Consider the following 18003-nt stretch of genomic DNA (forward strand, 5'->3'; position numbering starts at 1 on the left):
TGAACTAGCGTCACTTTTGACACACACAAACCTACTGGAGTTCTACGACAAGGTGACGGAAGTAAGACACGAGAGAGAGAGAGAGTTGGATGAGTAGACTGAATTTTCTTGGGCTGTAAGAAGGCTTTCGACACAGTTCCGCACAAGAGAAAATTGCAAGAGTTAGAGTAACAAGCAGGAATAACAGGGAAAGCACGGTAATGGATCAGGGAATACTTGACATAAAGGAAAGAACGAGTGATGGTACGTGACAAGGTGTTAGAGTGGGCGCAAGTGACGAATGGGATTCCACTAGGAACAGTAATAGGGCCGGTGCTGTTTCTGGTATATGTGAATAACATGAGAGAAGGGATAAATTCAGAGGTGTCCCTGTTTGCAGACGATGTGAAATTAGTGTGGAGAATTTAAGTGGATATGGATTAGGTAGGATTACGAAAGGATCTGGACAGGCTGCAAGCCTGGTAGAACAATTGGCTCCTGGAGTTTTACCCCATCAAGTGAAAAGTCTTGAAGATTAGGGAAGGTCAAAGAAAACTGCAGACGGAGTACAGGCTAGAGGCCATAGGCTCCAAACCTGACTCAAGTAAAAGGATCTAGGGGTGAGTATCACACCGAGCACATCTAAGGCAAACAACATCCAAATAACTGCTCTCTCATATGGGCGCTTGGAGAACCTAAGAATAGAGTTTCGACACCTGAATGAGGATTCATTCAAGACACTGTACACTGTGTACGTCAGGCCCATATTAGAGTATGCAGAACCACTATGGAACCCACACCTGGTCAAGCACGTCAAAAAATTAGAGAAAGTTTGCAACAAGACTAATCCTTGAGCTAAGGGGTATGTCGTACAAGGAGAGGTTAAGCAAAATCAACCTAACGACGCTGGAGGACAGGAGGGATAAGGAGGATATGATAACGATACTGAGAGGAATTGACAAAGTGGATAGGGACAGAATGTTTCAGAAATATGACACAGCAACAAGGGATGATAACTGAAAGCTGAAAATTCATATGAGTCACAGGGTTATTAGGAAGTAATTCTTCAGTCATAGAGCCGTCAGCAAGTGGAACAATCTAGAGAGTGATGTAGTGGAGGTAGAATCCATATATAACTTAACGAAGAAGTACGATAAAGTTCGTGGAGCAGGGAGAGAGTGGATCTCTTAGCGACTAGCAAAGAGGCAGGGCCAGGAGCTGAATCCACCCCTGTAGCCACAAATAGGTGAGTGCAAATGGGTGAGTGTAAATAGGTGTGTACAAATAGGTGAGTGAAAATAGGTGTGTACAAATAGGTGAGTGTGAATAGGTGTGTAGAAATAGGTGAGTGTAAATAGGTGTGTACAAACAGGTGAGTGCTCACGCACACACACCACTGTCATCTGTCAGATAATGTACATTGATCTTAGTGCACTATAGGTAATTATAAATTTTATTTAAACACAAACAATACGTACTTAAAGCATGCAACAAGTCACACAATGCAACATGCTTCGGTTATTTACTGTAGTTATATCGAAAACAGAAAAAAATAACATTGCATTTTAAATAATTAAAGAAGCACTCCAGAGTCCAATTTACCCCGTCATGTTTATGACCAGCTAGCGATTAAATACGAGCACGTTTGCCAAATACATTCTCAATCTCTACCCAGTCTAACAGTGTATTGGTATACATCACAACCGGATATAGAATATATGAATATAAGAAGTATAATGACCTACAGTAGAATACGAACATAATAGTACTACACTGGAGAATACGAACATATAGTACTACACTGGACATAACACATAATAGCCCATGTCCAGTGACTCCACCAGTAAGCTCGCTAAACTTTTCCATAACTCTGTTCGCAAACATATTTTCCAGATCCAAATTTATCTTGTCTAAATACATCAATTAATAAGTAGTGAGAATGACTTAACTATTACGAAGCCTCAGAATTACTCGATAATGGTCAGACATTTTTCTCAAAAATTCACATAATTAAGAAGAATTGTATTCAGCAGAAGCTAGACATTCACGTTTATATTAGAAAAATTGGTAATATTGTAAATGATAAAAAAAATTTATTTTCAGTGATGGACAACAAAATACAACAAAATAAGATAGAGGAATGAGTTATTCTTATTAGCAATTTCGGAGAGACAGCGAAGCGCAGACAGAACTGTAATATAGAAATAAATATTACATGAATCATGATTAGTACAGACATTGTTTTACTAGTAAATATTCATAATGCTTATTTTAATCTTCACCAGATTGTCAGCAACAGCACCACAAAAGTGGATGTTGACAAGTGGGACTACTTCCTACGTGACTCTCATAGTCTGGGACTCAGTGTATGTATCAGTCTTATGTTCCATACATCGTCACTCTTATCTTGTACGAATCGTTTTCAATCACAGTTGTCAATACACAGATAATGACTCAATATTTTTCATCTTCTGACAATATTGAGTGGAATTTTGTATACTTTCATTGCAATTTAATGATGATAAATTTAGCAGAGCTGTTATGCCTCTTATGTAATTATCCCTCTCATGTAGTTATCCCTCTCAGGTAGTTATCCCTCTCATGTAGTTATCCCTCTCATGTAGTTATCCCTCTCATGTAGTTATCCCTCTCATGTAGTTGTTCATCTAATGTAGTTATTCCTCTCACAGTTATTCCTATCATGTAGTTATTCCTCTCATGTAGTTATTCCTCTCATGTAGTTATTCCTATCATGTAGTTATTCCTATCATGTAGTTATTCCTCTCATATAATTATTAATCTCATGTAGTCATCCCTCTCATGTAGTTATCCCTCCCATGTCGTTATTCCTCTCATGTGGTTATTCTCTTCATGTAGGTGACGTTTGAATACGAACGTCTGATCGACTCCTGCAAAATCCTGAAATGTGATGAGAAATGTGATGAGAAATGTGATGGGAAATGGCATATCTGTTATCGTGACAAAGATGTTCACACACTTCTGGAGATGTTTCACACCCGCGCTCTGCTACACAGGAAAGCTTATCAGCATCACACAGAGAAAATTATTAATGAAATGTAAACAGATGGAAAAATTCTTTAATAAGTACTACTTATACATATTAGTGTGAGCATGTATGTGTGTGTGTTTGTGTGTGCTTGTCTATGTTTGTGTGTGTGTGTACGTATATACTCACCTAGATGTACTCGCCTAGTTGTGGTTGCAGGGGCCCATTCATAGCTCCTGGCCACGCCTCTTCGCTGGTCGCTACTAGGTCAACATCTCCCGTCTCTATGAGCTATATCGAACCTTTTCTTAAAGCTTTGCCTGGATCTTGCCTCCACTACATCACTCTCTTCAGATTGTTCCCCTTCCTGAAACCTCTATGACTGAAGAAATGCTTCCTAACATCATTGTGACTCAATGTCACGATGATGTTAGGAAGCATTTCTTCATTAAATCTACTGAAACAGGCAGTTGCCCTGTTTCAGTAGATTTATTGAAGATTATTGTTAGTGGCACACATAGTGCATCTGCTCCCTCTCTCAGTACACACAATGACATATTATCTAGACCCACCGCCTTCGAGGTATCTAGTCCATATAGCAGTTTCTTCACCTCCTTTTCGGTTGTGTGCAGTGTGTCCAACACTTCTGGTGCATCCTACTCCCTCGGTTTGCTGGAAGCTTCTGTCTCCACTGTGAATACCTCAATGCATGTTGAGCTGATCTTGTCACATATTTCCTGGTCGCTCTCTGTGAGCTTCCCTCCTTCCTTCCTCAGCCTGTGCACCTGGTCCTTAACTGTTGTTTTCCTACCGATGTGGCTGTATAAGAACTTTGGGTCAGATTTGGCTTTTGATACCGTACCATTTTCGTATTGTCTCTCTCCTAATCCATGCATATTCATTTCTGGCCTGGTGGCCGGCTTCGACTCCCGGCGGATGGAAACATTTCGAGGCGTTTCCTTACACCTGTTGTCCTGTTCACGTAGCAGCAAATAGGTACCTGGGCCGTAGTACCTTTGGTGAGCCAGGCTTACTAACAAATGACGCTTTTCTGTGCAAAAATCGACACTAAGCCATACACGAACTTGTGAGAACACTGTCTGAGAGAAATTAATTAACACACGACATATGTCTTCCCTCAATCTTCTCGACAACACAAACACTGCTCACTGTGAAACTAACACTGTCGATATGGCATCATGTGGTGATGTCAGGCGTGACGTCGTGAGGTGATGTCATGGGGTGACATCGCGAGGTAACGTCAGGCAGACATCGTGAAGTCGGGCAGCATCGTGGGTTACGTCGTGAAGTCGGGCAGCATCGTGGGTGACATCGTAAAGTTGGGCAACATCGTGGGTGACGTCAGTGGAGTGATGAGGCAGCAGACCACAGCATGTGGCTTGGGATGTCTAGCTTGGTAACCCACGGGGCTTGTAGATCCACGTGGATCGTGAATCTACATGGCTAGTAGATCCACGTGGCATCGCCTACATGTAACTTCGTGATCCACGTAGCTTCGAGTGACCTTGGGCACTCGGATACACAGCTCTGGCCAAGAATTCACACAAAAAACACAGCAGAGAGGGAGTGACTTGCTGAAATAGCCGTGCTGAGCTGAACACAACAGCAGAACATACTGGTAATGCTGAGCACGTGACTTGAGAACAGCGTGGGACGCTGTGACGTGGAGTTGCAGGGACGCCACATATATTTTTCGATAAAATTCGGCAAATTTCGGCCTGGATTCTGCGTGTACCTGTGTCTGAATGCTGAAACGTGCAAACACGACATCAGGATAACTCGTTGAGAGACGGATGCTTCTTGTATAGGGTGATAAAGTGAAGACAACTTCATTCCTCTTCCTCTCTCTCTCCAGGCTAACACACTTACTTCGAGGCACCGCTGTCACCAATGTTTTCTGGTTTAATGGGTCCTTCTTGGTATATGGGAGTAATGATAAGGCTTCGGAGGCATCTTACTTTATTTGCAATGTCGTGCGGTACACAGGCAGTGTTTAAGTGCCCAGGCCCGGATGGTGCCATGCCCGTGAGGGAGAGAGGAGCAGACCTTGTTGACTGAGTGAACGCCACTGAGAGAGTGAGAGAGAGGCAAGGGTGGGCAGGCTGGCATGCCCACCGAGAGGCCTGGGCTCTGGTGGAAACTATGGGAATTAGGCATTTAGGATCATTGGCTACAGATGCGTTTGACCAGGTGTGGATTACAAACTGGTGCTGCATACTCCAGTATGAGCCTGACGTACACAGTGTACAGTGTCTTGAACGATTCTTTAAGAATATAAGAACATAAGAAAGAAGGAACAATGCAACAGGCCTACTGACCCATGCAGAGCAGGTTCATGTCCCCCTCTCCGGAGTAGCCCAATGACCCCCCCCCCTGATTAGCCAAATGACTCACCCAGTCTGGCACCTCCACTCAAGGACGGAGCACGGCACAGGACCCAGCAGCACAAGCTAGTCAGGTCCAACTCACACCCACCCACACCCAATCATGCATTTATCTAACTTATTTTTAAAACTACACAACGTTTTAGCCTCAATCCTTGTGACACAGGATTTCCCGTCCATGAAACTATGTTGGCTGCTGTTGATGAGATCATTCCTTTCTAGGTGTTCCACCACTCTTCTGATAATCTTCTCCATGACTTTGCATACTATACATGTCAGTGACCCTGGTCTGTACTTTAGTGCTTCATGTCTGTCTCCTTTTTTAAAGATTGGAACTACATTTGCTGTCTTCCATGCCTCAGGCAATCTCCCTGTTTCGATAGATGTATTGAATATTGTTGTTAAGCGTACACATAGCGCCTCTGCTCCCTTTCTCAGGACCCATGCAGAGATGTTATCCGGCCCCATTGCCTTTGATGTATCTAGCTCACTCAGAAGCCTCTTCACTTCTTCCTCGGTTGTGTGTACTGTGTCCAGCACTTGGTGGTGTATCCCACCTATCTGTCTTTCTGGAGCCCCTTCTGTCTCCTCTGTGAACACTTCTTTGAATCTCTTGTTGAGTTCCTCACATACTTCACGGTCATTTCTTGTTGTCTCTCCTCCTTCCTTCCTTAGCCTGATTACCTGGTCCTTGACTGTGGTTTTCCTCCTGATGTGGCTGTATAACAGCTTCGGGTCAGATTTGACTTTCGCTGCTATATCATTTTCATATTGTTGGGCCTCCCTTCTTGTCTGTGCATATTCATTTCTGTCTCTACGACTGCTCTCCTTATTCTCCTGGGTCCTTTGCCTTCTATATTTCTTCAATTCCCTAGTACACTTGGTTTTTGCCTCCCTGCACCTTCTTGGTTGAACCATAGGCTCATCCTGAATTTTGCATTATTCCTGTTACCCTTGGGTACAAACCTCTCCTCAGCCTCCTTGCACATTGTTGTTACATATTCCATCATCTCATTAACTGTCTTCCCTGCCAGTTCTCTGTCCCACTGAACCCCGTTCTGGAAGTTCCTCATTCCCGTGTAGTCCCCTTTCTTGTAGTATGGTTTCATTCGCCCTGGCCTTCCTGCTTCCCCCTCCACTTGTAGCTCTACTGTGTATCTGAAGCTTAAAACCACATGATTGCTGGCACAAAGGGGTCTTTCATATGTGATGTCCTCAATATCTGCACTACTCAAGGTGAATACTAGGTCCAGTCTCGCTGGTTCATCCTATCCTCTCTCTCTTGTAGTGTCCCTTACGTGTTGGTACATGAAGTTTTCCAGTGCCACCTCCATCATCTTAACCCTCCATTTATCTAGGCCCCCATGTGGCTCCAAGTTCTCCCAATCGATTTCCTTGTGGTTAAAGTCACCCATGATCAGGAGCTTTGCCCTGCATGCGTGAGCTCTTCTGGCCACTGCAGCCAGTGTGTCAACCATCACTCTATTGCTCTCATCATACTTTTGCTTTGGTCTCCTGCTGTTCTGTGGTTGGTTATACATCACTGCAATTGCCACTTTGGGACCTCCAGACTAAAAGTTCCCAGTATGTAATCGGTTTTTGATCAGCAGTGCCACTCCTCCAACCCCCCTGTTCCCCCTGTATTTCCTCAGGATCTGGTATCCCGTAGGAAAGATGGCATCTGTTATCATACCTGTAAGCTTGGTTTGTGTGAGAGCCATGATGTCTGGTGATGCCTGTTTGACTCTTTCGTGCCACTCCTCCCACCTGGTAGCATACTGTGGGATTCTATAGCTGGGGTTTGGGTGGAAGCTGTGAGTATGGATTGTAGTTTGTGTTGGGATGGTGTGATAGGTTGTGGGGTTCTGAGGATGGTTCTGTATGTGCTTGCCCTTGCTGCTCTGTCCTGCTCTGATTGACCTCTACTGGTTCCGTCCATGTCTCCTTTCCTAGCTCCTGTCGCTTTCTTGTCCTCTCCCTCAGTTGCTGTCATTCTGTTTGTGTTCTGTCTCTGTCTAGGAACACCCTCTTGTACCCTGCCGAGTACTTCAACCGTGGTTTCTCTTGGAGGATCCTGTTCCTCACTGTTTCTGTCCTGAGAATCAGCTTGATCTGTCGTTTTCCTCCCTTCAAGTACCCCTTCATTCTCTGAAAATTTACAATCTCGTCCATGTCTTCTTCACCTATTTCCGTGATGATGTTCTCAATCTCCTTTCTTTCTGCCTGCCGTCTTTCAGTGTGTGTCCTTTCCTCTCTCTCCCGAAGCCCATGGATAAACACTGATTTTACCCTTTCCTCCTCCCATTGCCTCTCCATCTGTGACTCTGGTTCCTGTCTGTACATGGTTATTTTCTCCCTTGTTTTTTCCAGTGGCTCTTGGTAGCATGGGTGTGCCTCAGCATTTGACCTATCGCCCTCTCCATCTGCACACACCTGCTCTCCCCTTTCACTCCTTGGCCCTTCTTGGCAGGCTGATGTGACCTTAGCATAATTCATATCTCCTTCCTTCCTGTTCTGCCTCTCAGCTTCATATGCTGTGCCTTCTCTGGTCAATGCCCCTGTAACTCGCTTCAGCCTGTTTACCTCATCTTCTAGGACCCTTATCCTGGCTATTGCCATTTCGACTTGTGCCTCCCAATTCTTCTTCTCCTTCTCCAACCTCTTTTCCAATTTCACAGAAAGCTCTGTCTCCATTTTTTCAGTAAGCTCTCCTAATTTATCTCTCCCACTCTTGTTCCATCCTTTTCCACTGCTCCTTATCCACTCCTCCCTACCAGAACCATTTTCATCTGATCCCTGGTTTCTGCGAGTCCCCACCATTTTTTTCTTTTTTTCCTACCTTTTTCCCTTTCCTTCCCTTCCCTTGTGTGTGTGTGTGTGTGTGTGTGTGTGTGTGTGTGTGTGTGTACTCACCTAATTGTGGTTGCAGGGGCCGAGACTCAGCTCCTGGCCCCGCTTCTTAACTGAACGCTACTAGGTCCTCTCCCTCTCTGCTTCCTGAGCTTTGTCATACCTCTTCTTAAAACTATGTATGGTTTCTGCCTCCACTACTTCACTTGCTAGGTGTGAGGGAAAAAGTTCAATAGATAGGAGTAGCAAGGGAGTATATAGTAATAATAGTTTCATTGCCGGCTACTTGTTAAGGTAGGGTAAGTCCAGCTCCCGCTATTCCCCCCCTTTTTCCCCCTCCCCGAAAGTAATAGTTTGATTGCCGGCTGCTTGTTAAGGTAGGGTCAGTCAAGCTCCTGCTGTCCCTTCCCCTCCCTCTCCCCCCCCCCGAAAGGTGACGTGTGGGGCTCCGGTCAACAGTAAATCACTCGACACACAGCTCCCAACACTACTGTAAGTATACGCCTGATCATATTTTAGTGGACTTATTGGTTGAAAGCTTCAATTTTGACCAATAATTAACTTAGTCCTTTCAGTCTTTATGTTAAATATTTAATAATCACCACATCTTTTAGGTATTGTACTTATCATGGAGAGTGATTTCTTAAGCAGTGGGCAACCTGTCTTTCTTTCCAGCTTGAATGACAGAGAGGGTCACCTGCTAATCAACGAGTAGAATTGAAGGAGACGGACTAACGTCCTGGAGACGTCCCATATTGTATTTACTTGCCTGTGCATATGTATGAAGAATCAGGACGTAACCCCTCATCATTGCAGCGGTACAAAACCTGATTTCCTGTCATCGGGAGAGATTATTTTCGGCCACAAGAGCGAGCCAGTGGGTTGTCACCAACACCTGCGACCCATCCTCCCCACATCATCAGCAACAGCTACGATTTCAACCACACGCAGTGTCACCGACACCAGACACCCCTATATATATTAGCATTGAGTTCAAATGTTATTTTATTCATTTCATTTTTCATTTTTCTTTCAAATAGGATATACTTTTCATGTTTTATTGTTTTATGTTTGCTTTAATAAATAATAAAGTGTTTATCTTTGTGAATTATTATTTCTTTTTCTATTCATTAATTTTCCTGAGGAGGAGCCAGCCTTAGTAATACTGACTGAAGTTGTTACAGGGCTGAGTAAGCCTTCACAAGTGGCGACCTTGCCAGGATACAAATAGACAGAATCAAGATTCAACTCCATCTCGAATCTACCATTGGAACTTCAACGCTGCATACCACAGACGGTTACCACCAGCCATGAGTAATCATTCTCTATGGTAGGACTACAGTACAGGTATTTAAAAGATTTGGTGATTGTTATAGTCTCAATTTATTGTAAGTTAAGTCAGGCAGGATATAATATTTAATTCTGCCACCTCTTCGAGCTTGAAACACTTTGGAGGATTAGACTCTAGGGACCCGAGATTTTCCAGTGACAATTTGTTTCATTGAGCTCTTTATTATATCAATGGAACTGTTGTAGGACACTCTTGATTTGTTGGTGAGAAGATTGGATGGTCAAGTGACCCCATTCTACTTACTGTTTGCTCAGAGCCGGCATAAAACCCTTCGTTTTAATTAATACATATTGTTTAATTGAAGCAGGGATCGAGCCCTCTGATTTCTTTGCAGTTTGAGCGGAGCAGGAATTGAACCCTCCTTTTTCTTTGATACCCATTTCATTTCCCCTGATAGTTTAAGTTATTCTTGCAAGCATGGAGGAATACCAGTTTTGGATGAACGCTGGAAGTAAGTTAGGAATAACAGGGAAAAATTTAGAATCTTTCATTAGTGCTAAGATCCAGGAAAGACTTGAAAGAGAGAGAATTGAGAGAGAAGAAAGACAGTTAGAAAGGGAAAGAGAAGAAGAAAAGGAGAGAGAAAGAATCGAAAGAGAAGAGAAAAAGGAGAGAGAGAGAATCGAAAGAGAAGAGAAAAAGGAGAAAGAGAACCTTGAAAGACAGGAGAAAAAGGAGAGAAAGAGAATTGAGAGAGAAATCCAAGAAAGACAGTTAGAAAGAGAAAGAGAAGACAAAAAGGAGTGTGATAGACTTAGGGACATAAACGTCCAGATTGTCCTTCTAAGAAGGTCCAAAAAGTTGGAAGATGTTTTAAAGACTGTAATGACCAAGCACCCTTCTGTCATTTCTGATAAGCTGTTCCCTAACCTTAAAGAAACTCATTCCTCGGCTATACTTTCAGACTACTTGGGCCGTACAGACACTTTTCCTACCATCCGTTGTTACATTAGGTCTAAATGGTTCACAGGTTGGTCTGAAGCTGTACTAGCTTCCATCACTTCTTGCTCCGTACTAATAGGTATTGTAAAAGGTGCCATTCTTCCTTCTGAGGTTGACCTTTCATCGCCAAAGATGGACATAAGTGTTTCAGATCCTCTTTCTCTAGAGTCAGAGAAGCCCCTCGAAAACTCAGATGAGACAATATTTCGTGAGATTCATGTGGGATTAAAAACCAGTGATGCTACTCTCGAAAGCGAGGTAGTAGGATCACCGGTTCACTTGTTAGGTGAAAGTGAAGATATCACCTCCGATACTATAAATGTCTTGACTAGGGCTCAGACCAAAGCCCAGGCTTCTCCTACTGTCCATCCTTTGATTTTCCCTGACTTCAAGCCTTTAGATATATCAAAAGACTCTTTTGTCAATTTACAACGTAATTGCCCTTCTCTTCAGAATTGCCATAATGTAGCCAGACAAAATCAAGTTATCCAGAGGAAACACTTTTCATATAAATTTGAATATATAAAAGGTATCTTGTACAAGTCAGTATTGAAATTAATTTCAGAGATAGACCATTCATCTTAGTTGTTCCAAGTCAATGCAGAGAGACTGTTCTTAAAATGGCTCATGACCTTCCAGTGGCCGGACATTTCTCGCATCGTAAAACCTTAAATAAAATTAGGGAAACCTATTTTTGGCCTAAAATGTCCTCAGATGTCACTACCTATTGTAGATCGTGTAAAGTTTGCCAACTGTCATCCTCCCGAGGTACCAGGCGAATACCTATGGTCAAAATGCCTATCTTTACAGTACCGTTTGAAAGAGTAGCTATTGACATCGTTGGTCCTTTATCTCCACTTTCATCTGGGGGACATAGATATATATTAACATTAGTTGATTATGCTTCGAGTTTCCCTGAAGCTGTACCCTTAAAGACCATAAATACTACAGAGGTGGCTGAAGCCCTTTTGTCCATCTTCTCCAGAGTGGGCATCCCTAGAGAAATTTTGTCTGACCGTGGGACACAATTTACATCTGACTTAATGCAACATCTATACCAACTTCTGGGAGTGAAGCCTCTCTTCACCACACCCTATCATCCCAGCTGTAATGGGAGGATTGAGTGCCAGCATTCGATTCTCAAGTCCATTTTAAGGAAACTTTGCTCCCTTAAACCTAAGGAGTGGCATCGTTACCTACCCTGTGCTTTGTTTGCCATGAGGGAAGTTCCCAGTGACTCTTTGGGGTTTTCACCTTTTGAACTTCTCTATGGTAGACAGGCCAGAGGTCCATTGTCCATCCTTCATGACTTATGGACTAATGAGGAGGTAAATGCTGAGGTTCAGTCTTCTTATCAGTTTCTCCTTGACCTTAGATCGAAACTTGAGGAGACCTCTGACATAGTTTCGAAAAACTTAAGCTTGTCAATGGACCAGTACAAAACCTATTTTGATTCCAAAAGTCAGAGAAGTTTTAAAGTAGGGGATGAAGTTCTGGTACTTTTGCCTATCAAGTCAAATAAATTATTAGTAGCATGGAAAGGTCCATATAAAGTATTAAAAATTTGTGGGAAAGTTGACTACCTCATAGAAGTCAAGGGGAAACCTAAGCTTTATCATATCAACATCCTTAAGGAATATTACCGAAGAAATTCGGTTAACTGCCTTAATAACTTTGACTTAGTTTTTCCACACGAACTTGATAAGACAACTGAAGAATGTAAGGTGTGTGTAATTGACATCTCTAACTTAGACTATGATGAAGAACTACATGACTTGGTGACTCTTGACCACTCGAGCGCAACCAACATTAATATTAATGAATCTTTGGATGACCATAAGAGACATGAACTACTTCAATGTGTGAGTAACTTTTCAGACGTCTTTACTGATATTCCAGGTGTTACCTCCACGGTAGTCCATAAGATTGACTTATTGACGGACAATCCGATCAAACGGAAATTATACCCAGTTCCAGTTCACCTTAGGGATGCATTTGGCCGAGAGGTAGACAAATTATTAAAACTAAAGATCATTGAACCTTCAGTATCTGCATATTGCTCACCAGTAGTCATGGTTAAGAAGGAGGATAATTCATATAGACTTGCTATTGACTTCAGAGGCCTTAATGCTATAACTCGGTGGGATGCTGAGCCTATGCCGTTAATAGATAGCGATCTACACAAATTTTATGACGCTTCCTTCTTTTCATCAAGTAATGTTAGATACCCACCAAGGACTGATGCAGTATAGAACTATGCCCTTCGGTTTGGTAACTGCCTGTGCTACCTACTTGAGACTGATGAGAAAGGTCTTGGGTAATATGCCAAAGGTTTCAGTTTATTTTGATAACATTTACGTAACGACATCCATGTGGGGCGAACATATCCAAACATTAACATCAGTTTTGTGTAGGTTACACTCACATGGCCTCACTGCCAAGCCGAAGAAATGCTTCCTTGGGTATAACAAGATTAGATATCTTAGACTGATACTTTCCAATAACTCTCTGCAGCCTCTCCCCAGTAAGATCAAAGCTTTATTAGAATTTAAATTACCCAAAACCAAGAAGCTCATGCGTAGCTTTCTTGGTTCTGTAAATTTTTATGCACGGTTTATCCCGAACCTTACTGATCTTACAGGAATCTTATCCGACTTCCTTAAAAAGACTGTGAAGGAACCTCTTGAACTTTCCGACGTAGCTCGGGAAAAGTTTAATGAGATTAAAAGTATCTTTTCGAAAGACCCTATACTTAAGATTCCAGATATTAATAAAACATTTTGTTTAAGAACTGATGCCTCCAATACTGGCTTAGGTGCAGTGCTACTACGATACCATGATGGTACTCCCTTCCCTGTATGCTTCCTAAGCCGGAAACTCCTTCCCGCAGAAACGAGATACTCCACCACAGAAAAGGAATGTTTGGCCCTTGTGTGGGGTATCTCAAAACTTAAATTTTATTTGCTGGGAAAAGAATTCGTTTTAGAAACGGACCACAAACCTTTGATATACCTAGAAACTTTTAAGGGAACCAACAGTCGCCTCTTGAGGTGGACATTGGCACTCCAGGCTTTTAAGTTCCATATTGTGTATATCAATGGTTCATCCAATTATTTCTCTGACTGGTTAAGTCATGACAGTCAGTAGAAGATTTGTTGCCTCACGCGAATTCCACATGTTAGAACTTTTTCCTCGCCTATTCTTCTTATACTCCTTGACTATAAGTCTTGGTATGGGGAGTGTGAGGGAAAAAGTTCAATAGATAGGAGTAGCAAGGGAGTATATAGTAACAATAGTTTCATTGCCGGCTACTTGTTAAGGTAGGGTAAGTCCAGCTCCCGCTATTCCCCCCCTTTTCCCCCTCCCCGAAAGTGATAGTTTGATTGCCGGCTGCTTGTTAAGGTAGGGTCAGTCTAGCTCCTGCTATCCCTTCCCCTCTCTCTCCCCCCCCCCCCCCGAAAGGTGACGTGTGGGGCTCCGGTCAACAGTAAATCACTCGGCTCACAGCTCCCAACACTACTGTAAGTACACGCCTGATCATATTTTAGTGGACTTATTGGTTGAAAGCTTCACTTTTGACCAATAATTAACTTAGTCCTTTCAGTCTTTATGTTAAATGTTTAATAATCACCACATCTTTTAGGTATTGTACTTATCATGGAGAGTGATTTCTTAAGCAGTGGGTAACCTGTCTTTCTTTCCAGCTTGAATGACAGAGAGGGTCACCTGCTAATCAACGAGTAGAATTGAAGGAGACGGACTAACGTCCTGGAGACGTCCCATATTGTATTTACTTGCCTGTGCATATGTATGAAGAATCAGGACGTAACCCCTCATCATTGCAGTGGTACAAAACCTGATTTCCTGTCATCGGGAGAGATTATTTATGGCCACAAGAACGAGCCAGTGGGTAGTCACCAACACCTGCGACCCCCCCCCCTCACATCATCAGCAACAGCTACAATTTCAACCACACGCAGTGTCACCAACACCAGACACCCCTATATATATTAGCGTTGAGTTCAAATGTTATTTTATTCATTTCATTTTTCATTTTTCTTTCAAATAGGATATACCTTTCATGTTTTATTGTTTTATGTTTGCTTTAAAAAATAATTAAGTGTTTATCTTTGTGAATTATTATTTCTTTTTCTATTCATTAATTTTCCTGAGGAGGAGCCAGCCTTAGTAATACTGACTGAAGTTGTTACAGGGCTGAGTAAGACTTCACACTAGGCTATTCCACTTCCTGTTGGCTCTATGACTGAAGAAATACTTCCTAACGTCTCTATGACTCGTCTGAGTCTTCAGCTTCCATTTGTGATCCCTTGTTTCTGTGTCCCTTCTCTGGAACATCTTGTCTCTCTCCACCTTGTCTATTCCCCGCAGTATCTTGTATGTTGTTATCATGTCTCCCCTGACCCTTCTTTCCTCCAGTGTCGTCAGTCCGATTTCTCTCAACCTTTCCTCGTACGACATTCCCCTGTGCTGTGGAACTAGCCTTGTTGGAAACCTTTGTTCTTTCTCTAACTTCTTGACGTGCTTGACCAGGTGTGGGTTCCAAATTGGAGCTGCATACTCAAGTACTCACCTATTTGTGGTTGCAGGGTTCGAGTCATAGCTCCTGGCCTCGCCTCTTCGCTGACTGCTACTAGGTCCTCTCTCTCCCTGCCCCATGAGCTTTATCATACCTCGCCTTAAAACTATGTATGGTTCCCGCCTCCACTACGTCACTTTCTAGGCTATTCCACGGCCTGACTACTCTATGACTGAAGAAGTACTTCCTAACATCCCTTTGATTCATCTAAGTCTTCAACTTCCAATTGTGACCTCTTGTGTCTGTGTCCCATCTCTGGAACATCCCGTCTTTGTCCATCTTGTCTATTCCGTGAAGTATTTTATATGTCGTTATCATGTCTCCCCTGACCCTCCTGGCCTCCAGTGTCGTCAGGCCGATTTCCCTCAACCTTTCTTCGTAGGACAATCCCCGTAGCTCTGGGACTAGTCTTGTTGCAAACCTTTGCACTTTCTCTAATTTCTTGACATGCTTGACTAGGTGTGGATTCCAAACTGGTGCTCCATACTCCAGTATGGGCCTGACGTAAATGGTATACAGAGTCTTGAACGAATCCTTACTGAGGTATCGGAACGCTATCCGTAGGTTTGCCAGGCGCCCGTATGCTGCAGCAGTTATCTGATTGATGTGCGCCTCAGGAGATATGCTCGGTGTTATACTCACCCCCAGATCTTTTTCCTTGAGTGAGGTTTGCAGACTTTGGCCATCTAAACTATATTGTGTCTGCGGTCTTCTTCGCCCTTCCCCAATCTTCATGACTTTGCATTTGGCAGGGTTAAACTCAAGGAGCTAATTGCTGGACCAGGCTTGTAGCCTGCCCAGGTCTCTTTATAGTCCTGCCTGATCCTCATCCGATTTGATTCTTCTCATTAACTTCACATCATCTGCAAACAAGGACACTTCTGAGTCTATCCCTTCCCTTACGTCATTCACATATACCAAGAACAGCACAGGTCCTAGGACCGACCCCTGTGGAACCCCGCTTGTCACAGGCGCCCACTCTGACACCTCGTCACGTACCATGACTCGTTGTTGCCTCCCTGTCAGGTATTCTCTGATCCATTGCAGTGCCTTTCCTGTTATGTGTGCCTGATCCTCTAGCTTTTGCACTAACCTCTTGTGAGGATCTGTGTCGAAGGCTTTCTTGCAGTCCAAAAAAATGCAGTCGATCCACCCCTCTCTCTCTTGTCTTACCTCTGTCACCTTGTCATAAAACTCTAGTAGGTTTGTGACACAGGATTTTCCTTCCCTGAAACCATGCTGGTTGTCAATTATACACTTGGTTCTTTCCAGGAGCTCCACCACTCTCCTCCTGATGACCTTCTCCATGACCTTGTATACTATACACGTTAGTGATACAGGTCTGTAGTTTAGTGCCTCATGTCTGTCTCCCTTTTTAAAAATTGGGACTACATTTGCCATCTTCCATACCTCGGGGAGTTGCCAAGTTTCAAATGATGTGTTGAAGATCTTTGTTAGTGGTACACACAATATCTCTGCTCCCTCTTTAAGGGCCCACGGAGAGATGTTGTCTGGTCCCACCGCCTTCGAGGTGTCAAGTTTGCATAGCAGCTTCTTCACCTCCTCCTTGGTTGTATGTACCTCATCCAGCACTTGCTGGTGTGCCACCCTGCTCTGATTTCCTGGAGTCCTACTGGTTTCCACTGTAAATACTTCTTTAAATCTCGTGTTGAGCTCCTGACATACCTCCCGGTCGTTTCTTGTGAATTCCCCATCACCCTTCCTCAGTCTGATTACCTGGTCCTTGACTGTTGTTTTCTTCCTGATGTGGCTGTACAACAGCTTCGGGTCAGTCTTGATTTTCGATGCTATGTCATTTTCGTATTGCCGCTGAGCCTCCCTTCTTCTCTGTGCATATTCGCTTCTGGCTCTTCGGCTAATCTCTTTACTTTCCTGAGTTCTCTGTCTTCTGTACCTTTTCCATTCTCTAGTACACCTAGTTTTTGCCTCCCTACAACTTTGGGTGAACCAAGGACTCGTTCTGTTCTTCCCATTATTTGTGTTTCCCTTGGGAACAAACCTATCCTCTGCCTCCTTGCATTTTGTTCCCACATAGTCCATTATTTCTTGTACTGGTTTTCCTGTCAGTTCCCTCTCCCACTTAATGTCTTGAAAGAAGTTCCTCATGCCTGAGTAGTTCCCCCTTTTGTAGTTTGGTTTTTCCCACCCTATTCCTGCTACTCTCTCCACTTGGAGCTCAACTATGTAGTCGAAGCACAGAACCACATGATCACTAGCTCCCAGGGGCCTTTCATATATGATATCCTCGATGTCCGAACTACTCAAGGTGAATACAAGGTCCAGTCTTGCTGGTTCATCCTCTCCTCTCTCTCTTGTAGTGTCTCTAACATGTTGATGCATGAGGTTTTCCAGTACCACATCCATCACCCATAACTAATAATTTTGCTCCCCCCATGTGTGCTCTCCTGGCCACCTCGGCTAGTGTGTCGACCATTGCTCTGTTGCTCTCATCGTATTCTTCTCTTGGCCTCCTGCAGTTTTGTGGTGGGTTGTTCATTACTGCAATTATCACCCTATGTCCCTTAGACTGGATTGTTCCTACTAAGTAGTCCCTTTCGCCCGTGCCATCCATTCCTTCCATTTTCTCAAAACCCCACTGGTTTTTAATGAGCAGTGCAACTCCTCCTCCCCCTCTCATCCCTCTGTCTTTCATGAGGATTTGATATCCGGATGGAAAGATTGAATCTGTTATTATTCTGGTGAGTTTTGTTTCTGTGAGTGCTATTATGTCTGGGGATGTCTCCTTGATTCTTTCGTGCCACTCCTCATACTTATTTGTTATTCCATCTGCATTTGTATACCACACCTTCAACTTCTTTTCTAAGACTGTGGTCTGGGAGGTGTATTGGGG

At 43.3% G+C, this 18003-nt stretch overlaps 1 protein-coding gene across 1 annotated transcript in view; it reads left to right on the forward strand.

Moving 5' to 3' along the window:
* Positions 1 to 18003, forward strand: part of LOC128696564 (deoxynucleoside triphosphate triphosphohydrolase SAMHD1-like) — a 266099-nt gene that overhangs the window by 105911 nt on the left and 142185 nt on the right. Inside the window, exons 6-7 of the mRNA XM_070094765.1 lie at positions 2265 to 2345; positions 2857 to 3056. Coding sequence (XP_069950866.1) covers positions 2265 to 2345; positions 2857 to 3056 — 281 coding nt within the window. The remainder of the gene's footprint in view (positions 1 to 2264; positions 2346 to 2856; positions 3057 to 18003) is intronic.

This window comes from Cherax quadricarinatus, chromosome 47 (assembly GCF_038502225.1).
Source record: "Cherax quadricarinatus isolate ZL_2023a chromosome 47, ASM3850222v1, whole genome shotgun sequence".
Taxonomy (NCBI): domain Eukaryota; kingdom Metazoa; phylum Arthropoda; class Malacostraca; order Decapoda; family Parastacidae; genus Cherax; species Cherax quadricarinatus.